We start from the raw sequence: 12,195 nt of genomic DNA, 5'->3' as shown, positions 1-12,195 counted from the left end.
AAGCTGTAGGTAATGATGGATAATCAAGTGCAAGTTAGAGGCTCTACAGATGCTTCAAGCTTGTATATGACAATCCCTAGCTATAGCTATCGTCTTGATTATGCCAGTCCGTGATGAACTGCATCAGGATGTAAGCTTAATGCAATTCACACTTTCAACACTGCCTTTTCACTTACCGACACATTGGACTACACAGACATGCCATTAATGATTATTTGAAGCTTCAATGATTTGTACATGAGAACTTGACATTTCTTAACATACTTGTGCCATATTATTTCTTCAAATTGAACTCACTTTCAAGGACCGAATTCCCAAACCAGAAATATTGATCTTATCATTGTCATAAGTATATGCCATATTTGAATCTAGTTCATTACACAGGGATCCATTCTTGATTGAAATGATTGTTGTAGAAGTTATTGTAATTAGACCACTGATAAATGTGCAAACTTCCATGTCCAGTCTTCAACAAAATTAGGACAAAGACTCCGAGCCAATCTGAAGAATGAGATTGAAACATTCAATTATAGTTGTTTCACTCTTGAACTTGCATAGGTCGACTTAATTCTCCTTGACACTCATATATGTATAGTTAGTGAATTATAGACGCCATGTCAAAGGAGAGTGTTGAAATCACAATTTGACTACTGCAATTAGACTCAAAATCTTCATTGTCATGCAATTAGGCTTAGGCACTGCAATTTGGATCATATCAAAATCATGGACAGAATGGCAATACCAATCATCATTCCTTGTCGTTATCAAAATTATTGGCATACAACTTCTAAAGAAACCCAAGGCTGATAATGGGTCTTAATACCACAATCTGTGTTCTTAAATTCAAAACTATGAGGACATACCTTAATTGCAAGGCTGCGATACTTACTAACTTCTTCGCAGGGATAAGACAATACTTAGTCCATTTTAAGAGAGGGAGAAGATGGATTCACATAGGGACTTTCAATTGTCTAGGAGGCTCAAGGAAGATTAATAGTTGTTGAGATTATATCATCTTAGAAAGGAACAGAATGCATATATCTGTTGATGGAAACCAGTTTTAATAATTTGTCTCTAAAATTGAGTGTTTGGCTAGTTAAATACTTGTTGTTTCTTCTGTAATAACATAAATCTATTAAAGGGAGAGGTTATGTTTCTTATTTCTTTTTGTTTGTATTTCTTACCAGTAGTTTTCTCAGTTTGTTTGTGATGTTGGACAAATTATATGATCCAAAACAATTGATTTGCACTGAGATAATATCAACTTTATTTCACATAACTAGATGTAGCAAGTAACTATGCAATCACTTATTGTTGTTAGCTTCAGCCTAAAGGCCCTGGAATTGTTCCAACTGCTCCATATGCCTCTACTATGGATTTGAATATGACCAACATGTGATTTGACCACTAATGGTTACTTGCTTTCCTACAAATCAGAAAACTATTATTGTTATGGTATAAAACACTCACTATTGACTTTACACCAGAATCAACGGTGATGTGCGACCATAAAAAGCATGCCATAAACCATAACAGGGAAGTACATCATCACCATCCATATTCATCAAAGTGTAACGAAGAAAGATGTAACAAAATACCATGCTTATTAACATATACACAGCAACTACAAGAATCCTGATGGAACAGAGTAGGTTATCAAACATTTAGAACAATGCTCCATTCAATATCCACACAATATGGCAAGAACCCTTCAATAGCATGCCAAAACTAAACAATGTTCCCACTTGTAACAACCCAAAACTAGCAAGAACCCTAAATTGTTCAGAGCTCAAGTACTTGTACACCACTACCTGCTCAATGGCAATTTAGGTAACCTTTACAGCATTCCGTTACCCTCATGTACATGCATCTTTCACATCCAAACTAGTAAGTAAAGCAGAGTCTTTTACAAAGAAACGTTACAATGAGTTCGAAGCTCTCTTAAAACTTCAAAGTTTAAAATGAATATCACTTTACATTTGACCAAGTGAAATAATATATCTAAAACGAGGATCAAGAAAAGTATATAGTTTTTAAAGTTGAGGTTTTTATAAACCGAGTTACACATATAGTGACATAATGTAATGCATTAACAGATATTTAATTAATGTATCCCCTCCATATAGTGACTCCAAAAAGTGCAAATTTCTTCACAACAAAATTGTGCCTCTCACACAAATATATAAACCCACTCTGTGATATATATATATATATATATATATATATTTCAATTGCATTGTATTGTAAGTTTTACATCTTTTTGGATGGTATATATACCCTTAAATATATTTTACTGGAATTCATGTTTTCAATGATATCATACTTAGGATCCACTCAGAATGTAACTTACCGCACTTGGTAAGAACACAACCAAAGATCAACTCAATCGTGCAAGAACCAATTTACAGTGACAAGTAATAGGCTTTGCTTTTCATTAGAGTGTCAAGTGATGGGTTCTCTATCTTTTGGATAATAAATATTCTCACAGACACGAACATAGAACCATCTATGATGAAAACATAAATCATCATTGTGTAAGAATGATGAAAGCGTGCTCTTTAGAAAACATTATGGACACAATGTTACTCATATATTAATTTTTTTCCCACTTGGATATTGAGGTTCAAGAACTCTCTCACAGACACAAACATAGAACCATCAATGATGAAAGCATAATTCTGATTCTCTTTAAGAATGATGACAGCATGGAGAAACTTCATAGCCAATTCCATATTCACTCATTCATAGCCAATACTGACCAAGAACCCAATCATATGTACCTATCAAAACAGCCATTGTAAACCATATCCGAATCATGTCTACCTACCAAAGCAACATAATCACAACCATGTTAAGAATGCGCATAAGCACAAAGTTAGATTTGATACCTTTGTCTTAAAGCTCAATAACTGGAAAGAGAGATTAAAAATATATCCTTTTCGTATTTGTAATAATAAAATTACTTAAATATAAATTACAGAGATTTGGATTTGTATCCAAATGTGATCAGTTGCCCACCCTTGGAGAGCTAAAAGCCCTTCATGGCTAAATGGAGCAGACCTCCTCTCACAATGATCATAATGGTTTTCATTGTTCCTCTCAAGAGAAAGGAAGATAAGTTTGGGACCTTAAATGAGCAGAGCTGGTTTTCTCAGTTAAGACCAGGACATAATCTGAGCACAGATAACCCCTTTTGGGACCTTGTCTGAGAAGATATCAAGACCAAGATGCCCACCCTTGGAGAACGTAAAAGCCCTTCATGGCTAAATGAAGCAGTCCTCCTCTCACAATCATCATAATGGTTTTCGTTATTCCCCTCAAGAGAAAGGAAGATAAGTTTGGGACTTTTAAATCAGCAGAGCTAGTTTTCTCAGTTAAGACCAGGACATAATCTGAGCCCAGATAAGCCCTTTTGGGACCTTGTCTGAGAAGATGTCAAGACCAGTACCTTATATTGAGAATAGTCATTTATACTCGGTGCAAATACAATAAGCTCATAAAGGGAGCGATGAATATGGATGTATCTGATTTGAGTTTGAGTCATGATGGCAAAGGAGAGCTCTCACTCTATTAAGTACCGCATCAATATTTGTAATTTGTTTGTGCTGTTGTAAAACGTTGAGAAAACCCATACGAAACAGAGAAGTAGAGCAACAGATCTCCACGTGATCAACTTTATTGAAACTGCTAACAAAAATAACAAGCAAAACAAGAGATATCTACAAATTTGTTTTACCAATTTGTAGTTAGTATTTTGTATTTATTTATTGCTTGGCACCGCTGAATAGCAGCAAATTAGCTCCCACAACCTGAAATCAGTGGATAACTTTTTATTATGCTTTACAACTACAGATTTTTATTGAAATTTACAAGTCCAGTGTCGCACCCTTCAACACCATTCCACATGGGATCTCCAGACATGGGGCATACCAAAGCTTCATGTTTAGTGCAGGAACTTGGGTTCTGTTAGATGAAGCAGAGGCTGCAAGAGGTTTATCACGAAATTCTTGCAATTGACTTCTATTCATGCATAGAACTCCTTGTTGATCTGAATCAGTAAGAATAAGATTTTCCAAGGTGGGATGCTCAGATATGATATTTTGAAGAAGATAATGCCTTGCAGAGGCTGCAATAAGGGAGCTGATGGTCCAAACCACTCTCAGTTTCAGGCCCCCATTGGTGTAAAATGATTCAGGAATGTTCCCAGTGTCTTCATCCTCTGAAGCCCCATTTTTTGCATTGTCAATACTTTTTTTCAGTTAGAATTGAATATATTTTATAAAGCTAAGACATGCTATTAACGATTAAAAGCACGAATTCCCAAAAGATAAACCCAAACATAATGATGCAAATTCTTTAGCGAAGCATTTTTCTGAAAGGTAACAGCAAATAACAGAGATCCGATGACACACTCAAACAACAGAAATTTCTAGATGCAGAGTACAACCTTCCAGCCCCTCTTATCTAAACCTAACAGAAAATGCTACAAAACCAAAATGCAGTCCATCTCAAAACCCCAATAAGGATTCTTTTTTCTTAATCCTTCTAATAAAAGAAAATCAGTTACTTCCAATAAACTAAAATAATCTTCAAAAGCTGAACAGTGACTATCTAACGTAAACATAACAGAAACTATGGTTGAAGTGGAACATCAATCTACCAAGCGAGCAGGTATTATTGCTTTCAGAAAACCTGTAAAAGCTGACCAGTAAAGGCTTACAAAAGCTAACTAAAAGCAATCATCACCATTTTGGTCCTTACAAGTTACACCAGAAATTGGCAAAAGAATGTCTAGTTTAGAGAGTTTGAGGGCAAGCTGTTGTTCGAACTCCACAATTTTCAATCATTTCCAGACACCAATTTTCACCAATTTTCATTGAAATTCATTTTGTATTGAAGCAACATGCCAAAATAACATCTACAATAATGAGCCAGCCTGATATATAAGAGTTCCAATTCTGCCTTTATGTACAATACACTATACTGTTATCCAAAAAGGATGTATCAAGCTTATAGTAGCAAAAAGGTAAATAACCTTTTCCTGGAGTTTGTTAGAGTTCAGCCAACATTTACACTGAGATTTTATATGCTTTGAGTTCAACAAAAAGATTTCAATAGCTTAATACAATAACCATACAAAATTGAAATTAGATAATGTTGTACATATCCAAAAACATTTTCAACCCATCATGCACACAACATGTTCTTGGATTAGGAGATCCCTTTATAGGGTTATGCCCATATTATATCCATGAATACTCATTAGCTCGAATATTTGTCATCTTGCCATTGATTGCTGGAACTTTGATTGTTATCTTCACCCGCTATTTCTTGTATAGGGTGCAAGCGGCGATACAATCCGACTGGTTGTACAATAGGGGGCATCACCCTAGGGTGTGGAACCAAAATGTTATGGGTTGAAGTAGGCTGCCCAATGAATGAATTTGGTGCCATTGGTGGAAACAACCAGGGGGTTCGATGATCAAACGGGAGAGGTGGACGTGGTGAATCAAATGGAAAATGAATCAATGAACCCCCCATATTTGGATCCACATTATTCTCATGAAATAAACGAACTTGGCAACTTGAAATATTATGAGATGTGGATTCTTCAGCTGTAACAAAAAAGAAAAAAACACGTTGTTATGCAATCGCATTGAAGGCAATGAAGATAATGATATTTTGAATTTCACATTAAATGGTACATCAATCAATATTTCCATACCATTATTTTGCAAAATAGAACCTTGTACCCTTCTAGATGTGTGGTCCAGATTGATTTCTTTTATAGAAGAAATCTCCAATTGTTCATTCATGCTTCTTTTCCTTCCACGACACTGTCCAACCTTTAGAAACTGTGGTCAATATTTTCTTCATTTCAACGCAGGAACACTTTGCCCCCCTTTTTCTGTTGGGCTCAAGAAACTATGTCGCCTCTTGGTAGTGACCTTGGATGGAGTTACAACATCAAATTTCTTATTATTGTACTCTTGGCTTACATTTTTTACCAATTGATTTAGTGCATATGCCTACTCCAAAGATGTGGGTGTTATTTGTAATAAACCCCTCAATCTCTTATGAGTTGATGACAGCACAAGTTTAATTTCCTCATCGATTGTTAGGGCGCTATATTTCCTTACAATGGTTGAATCAGTGGAAGGAGAAGCTGGAAGGTTCATTTCAATTTCTGGGCTCATTACAAACGATTCATTTAAATCAAGTAAATATCCAGGTCTTTCTGTAATAGACCTATAGACATTAGGCAATTCATTGCCCCTTGAAACCTTGCTAGTCACTACCATCTCAACTTTTAGAATATGCTTACAAATATTGCCATTTAGGGCCCATTTTCAATTACAAAAGTGTAGGTTCAGCCCTTTATCGATGACATGATACCATGTATCACGAGTTGCCGTAGTTTGGCTACGAACCAAATACTCACTTTCCTTGTTTCTATTAGCCATACAATCTTCATCTGGGATATTCTTTGCTTTGCACTTACTTAAATTTATTTGTTGCTCAATTTTTGAAGCTCGGACAAAACCAACATTTTTTAGACGCTGCATGTGAATGTAATACAACTCAACCTTTTTTAATAATAGGTGCAACAGCCAATCCACCCTTCTATGGGACGCATTATTCTTCTCACAGAGGTACCTTTGCTTTAGATACCGGTGATAAGATTTGATAGCATTATTAGTATCCTGGTTGGAATGTGGGAAGTCCGTATATGCTTTTGCCCACATATCTGGAAAAAAAACATATATTAGATGCGAAAAAACAATAGAAAATGGTGAATTACAAAATAAATTGATAAAATGCAACCTTAGGAAACTTACATAGCTTGTTGTTGTTTAACCAGTTGGTTGCAAAATAATCCAAAAACATAGTTTCTTCTTTGAATTCATCAAAGAAACTTTGAATTTCATGTTGCACAGATGCATCATCTTCACACGAATGCATGATTAATCCCAGAGCATGGAAGATATGGACTTTATTTTCCTTTCCACTGACTTTCGTTCCAACATTTTTCAACCAGGCTCTACGGACATGCCATACACACAATAATAGTGTACAGTTTGTGCAAGTTCTGAAATAATATAACATTATAAGAGAATATCCTTGAACATTATTGCTTTTTATCTCTTCTAAAAAGAAAAAATTGGTTCACCTTAATGCCTCGATTTTCGCTGCTGCATCATCTGTGATGACAGCTCGGACATGCCAATCTGGGTTTTCCTTTTTCCCATTTGCAAATAATTGCGACATCCATTTACAAATATCAGGAGTACCATTCCGTGATGATATTACCCATGCCACTGGAATCCCATTGTGATGATCATCAAAAGCCATTATGGTGTACAGTTGATACTGCATTACAATAAGAAAACAAGATTATAAGCGTATAAGAGGACGACATTGAAATAAAGTAGAATAAATGAAGTTTTGGTAAATATGTTTACCCCATATTTGTTAGTGCTAAAAGTGGAGTCCATTGATAACATGTTGTTGTGTGAGTATCTCACCATCATTGAAAGCATCCACTTAGTTTGTATGCCTATAATGAAAGGAATGTTTTTAACAACATCTTGTTGTTGGTAGAAGAAAAAGCTCTCTGGGCACTCACTAACCCAACAATCCACACTCATTGGATCACTTTCATGGTTCACATAATCTAGCCTCTTGATATTATTGTACATGTTTGACACATCCTTTCTTGTCATGAAAGAATCTCGAGGTGCCCCTCTGAAAAGCTCACCAGATCCATACCTTAAATCAAAGATAAATTTTTCCCAAATCATCGTAGCATTAAAACCATCATGAACCAAATCTTCAACAATAGTTCGTATATGCTCTGTTAAATGCGGCGCAAAATTGAATTTCTTGGGCATGTCATTTGCCTCATTTGCATGACAAACCACATTTTTGTCATCAATATGTCTGCATGTTGTATATATTAGAACGGCATCATTTGGTCTAAGAGCAAGTCGTCGCATAATAAAGTGACACTGACAACCAACTTTGATGTTGTTACGTGGAAGACGTTTCTTAGTTGTGGATCCAGGTTCAGCCACATTGTTGGATTGTACATGATTTGGACCATAGGCACACCTATATATGTGATCAAGAATTCACCAAAAATTAAATAAAATATTTATGCATGTTTGACATAGTGAACTTAAAATCAAAATTATATATATATATATATATATATATATATATATATAGAGAGAGAGAGAGAGAGAGAGATTCACACAACATATTCTAGATATGTTGAAGAATTTGTCCTCTTGATATCCTTCACATCTTTAATTTTTCAAATTTTAGCAACAAATTGAGTAGGTGCACTTTCCCTCATTTTCTCTCCCCTTATAAAATCCTCAAGTCGACAATATGGAATAATCACGACTTGGTCTCCTGCTACTTCTGTCCATGTCAAATCTTCCGCTGAAAACTCTATCATCCCTTCTGGGTCCTCAACCTCCAACTCATTGATCAATTCCCACTTCCTCATTCTTCAAATCCATATACAAATGAGGGAACACGAATATTGACTAAACATATGAGCAACAGTTCATACTATGAATATTGAACACCACTTGAAATGCAATTTTTTGTAGTGTGTAGAATTTACACTAAAGACCCCACCAGATATAAACACATTTACAGCATAATTCCCTATCTCCCCTTCAATATTTCCTACCCATGCACAAAACAGTATTATAGACTTTCAAATGCTTCATCTTGGTATAATCAATACATTGCTGAAAGAAACATAATAACATGCAAAATCTGTTGCAAAGAAAAAACTGTTATACAACTTTAATCAGTTTGTTCCACTTTGTTATGCTGAGATGAAGTCCAAAACAATTACAATTACATAAGCAGCTAACATTTTTCACTGTTTTTGATCAAGTATCACTTTCAGTTCTCCAGTGTAGTTTATGTGTGCCTATAAAAGAATCTATATAATCAATTCCCCAATGTGTTCCAATTAATAATTGATTATACAGGATCCAAGACCTTTGTTACTGTAATCTCTCCTTCTATAGCACACTGGATATTTGAAGCCTGGTAACTTAAGTTTAAGAATACTTATACCAGGTTCCACACCCCGTGATAAAATATATTTTTTAATAGTCTTCCTAACTTTTGCTCTTATACTTATAGGTTAATTATGTCTTAAGCCATGATCATGTGCTAAAAAAATTTACAGCATTATAGAATAAACAGGACAGAACATAAAGGAAACCATTAGAGAGTATACTTCAACACTTGTCCTTTCTTCTCAGGTTCAGTGTAGCTTTGAAGCATACCTCAGTAATTTTAGAAACTAAAAATCAGAAGAGGAGGATACTGACATTTAATGTCTCTATCTCGATGTCATAGTCATAGTAGTTACACAGGCATTGCCAGGACACTTCATAGTAATCTTGTTCATAATTCTAACATAAACTCTAAATAAATATATATGCTGGAAATGCTACTGGATTGAAGAAATATGCATATAATAAAAATAAATAAATAAAAATCTAGAACACTAACTCATATATTGATAACTTGGGCACCAACTCAAAACAGGCACACCTCCAGATCAGAGAATTCAAACCATGGACAACAATCCATGATTTCACAGACAAACACAACAGTGTCACGAACAAGGAATCCTGCATCTGCCTCCAACATTTCAAGGACCTTCATGAATTGAAGAACAGAATTGTTCCAGGTTTTTGTGCATATTGATGACTCCTTCCACACTGATCTATTTTGGTAGATTCATTGGAAATTGTTTTTTTGAAAGTATTATTAATATTTCTATATTATGTTCCAGCATTGGATTTACTGAAAGTCAAATTAAACCTACAGTGGTGATCAAGATTCAAAGGTGCCATTCACAGTAACAAGAACTATTGCCAGTAACATGGCCAAGGAGCTTAACTTATACACAGTCATTCCATATGGTCCTTGGTACAATCATAAACAAGTAAACTCTCATCTTTTTAATCTAAGAACTCTGATTATAAGCATTTATGTAGATAATGCTGATTAAAATTCAAAATTGGGCAGGTGGCAGGATGGACTCAAGCATATGGACATTCAGTTAAAGGCAAAATTGAGAGTATTTTGACTTATGCAACAGTCAGCGATGCAGGACACGGGGTTCCATAGAGTAAACCGTTTGAAGCATTGACTCTATATAGATGTTTTATCAGAGCATTGCCTTGGCCTTCTTCAAAAAATAGCCTCGAGTGCAAAGCCAAATAGACTAGATTATTCCTATAAATATGTGTACCTTGTAGTGCAATACGAGATGCATAACTTCATTTGTTAACACTGCATTGACTTTGTACAGAGCTTTCAACGTTCATCAAAGGATTGCCTGTGTCTTTTTTCAAGAGATGGCCTCCAGTACAAAACCAAATACACTACATTATTCCTATACAAGAAACATTTGTACCCTGTATGGGAATTCCAAATGCATTTCTTTATATGTTACTGATGCTTGCTCAGATGTTGTTCATTATTGCTAGCAGTGCTTCCTTATGGATTTAGAATTTCTTCTAAATTTCCAAACTTAAGAGTACTGCATAAGCACTGCCAGAGGTTTTGTACAGAGCTTTCAACGTTCGTCAAAGGATTTCCTTTGTGCATATTGATGACTCCTTCCACACTGATCTATTTTGGTATTTCTGATTTCCAATTTCTGATTAATCTACCACAGTGACGATCTATTACAAATAATAGAGTTCCTCATGGCAAGAGCTAACACCAATGGCTGCCTCCTCCGCTCATCTAGTTCTTTCATGTCAAAGCCCCTTTTTAACTTCTTTCAATTCATGAATTGGGCCGAAACCGATAAGAAAGAAACTACCAAAGAAGTTATAAGATGCAATAACATCATAAAACAGGGTCTTAGGGCTCCTTATGTATAATCAATATTGATGTCACGACAACCATTCTGTACATATTTATCAAATTAACAAACATCTGAATTGTTATACATGAAAAATAAACCCATCTCCTGGTCGTCCTCTCAGAAATCCAAAATTGTGGAATATCCGCAACAAAATACCGCCAACAAACCGCAGGGATTACGTTGTTAACGTAAATCGAGTATGAAAGAGATAAACAAAATCTGTGTATCTAATTGATTCGATGCAACACTACGAATGAGAAGCAGGGCTATATAACGACATACATTAACAAGAAAGGACTTATCGTATTCTCCATTCTTCAAATATTCTCCATTGACAGAAACTAAAAGTTAACTGAAATCAGGAATCTCACAACTAGGTTAATCATTTATGCTTCATCTGGTGCGTTTTCAGCTTCACAAATAATATTAATGAAATTTTGCTGAACATATTCGTATGCAATATTTTACGCCCAGTTACCAAAAACAATTTTAAATGGATTCATGCTCCGCATATCCTTCATATACATATAAGAAAATCTTTACCAGGAATGTACCAGGAGCCCGGGAACCAGCCTGCGAGGCGAAGCAGATTCCTCGGTTGAACAGAGCTCTTGCGTTTCGTCCAGGCGGGTTGTAGAGTATCCAGGCGGGTTGCAGAGTATTTTCGAATGGGAGTCAATAGCATTTTTGCGCGAGGTCGTTTTGGAGTCAATAGCGTTTTGGGCCCGGGCTCGCAGTTGGTGGGTACCGCATTCGTTGCCGGAAAGGCAAAGGTGGCCGCCGGAGTTACATGGATGCACCCCCATGACCCGCTCTACATACATAGATGGGCCAGCCTACATAGGGGCATTTAATACCCAATGTATGGCTGGTTAGCTCTTGCCCTTAAGCGACACTCAAATGAAAAGTCACAATCAGTCATGTCTGGACGCATTGCGTATTTGCTAAGCAACTGAGGTAGTCCATTCCATTTTATGTAGCAAAAATAAAAATAACATAACCCTTGGTGGGTTCTTGTCCACAAAAACATTGCTATACCATTCCATAAAACCCTATGTGACTCACGAATTCCGTCTTTAGGCTTCAAGCAAAAACAGTGGAACAGTGCCAATATTGCCAAATGGAGATACTTATTTCTATTAAATTTAAATAAATATCTTATTTTATCTTTTACTTTAAAAAGTTCATAAATATAAATGATTAAAATAAAATTTATTAAAATTATATATGTGTTGGAGTAATATTATTTAAAATTGAAATTTTAATATTATAAAATT

At 35.5% G+C, this 12,195-nt stretch overlaps 1 protein-coding gene across 1 annotated transcript; it reads right to left on the bottom strand.

Moving 5' to 3' along the window:
* Nucleotides 1-2,742: 2,742 nt before the first annotated feature.
* Nucleotides 2,743-7,997, bottom strand: LOC149183217 (uncharacterized). Its single transcript, XM_089414874.1, has 7 exons — nt 7,527-7,997; nt 7,172-7,371; nt 6,840-7,090; nt 6,673-6,748; nt 3,931-4,248; nt 3,579-3,684; nt 2,743-2,823 (listed from the first exon to the last, which is right to left on the bottom strand). The coding sequence occupies exons 1-7, from the start codon at nt 7,995-7,997 to the stop codon at nt 2,743-2,745; spliced, it is 1,503 nt and encodes a 500-aa protein (XP_089271000.1).
* Between the last annotated feature and the right edge of the window lie 4,198 nt (nt 7,998-12,195).

The sequence above is a fragment of the Pinus tabuliformis genome, chromosome 3_2 (genome assembly GCF_031772625.1).
Source record: "Pinus tabuliformis cultivar Carrire ecotype Pingquan chromosome 3_2, CPIR1, whole genome shotgun sequence".
Lineage (NCBI taxonomy): Eukaryota > Viridiplantae > Streptophyta > Pinopsida > Pinales > Pinaceae > Pinus > Pinus tabuliformis.
This window is presented reverse-complemented; position numbering and strand designations above follow the sequence as displayed.

Bases quoted from the DNA above. Each gene is read 5' to 3' on its own strand.
- LOC149183217 (XM_089414874.1), bottom strand. From the start codon at position 7,997: ATGCGACGACTTGCTCTTAGACCAAATGATGCCGTTCTAATATATACA. The intron at 6,749-6,839 runs GTAAGTTTCCTA...TTTTTTTTCCAG, and splicing joins GTTAAACAACAACAAGCTAT to ATATGTGGGCAAAAGCATAT. The intron at 3,685-3,930 runs GTATGCCCCATG...TTTTGTTAGCAG, and splicing joins GCACTAAACATGAAGCTTTG to TTTCAATAAAGTTGATCACG.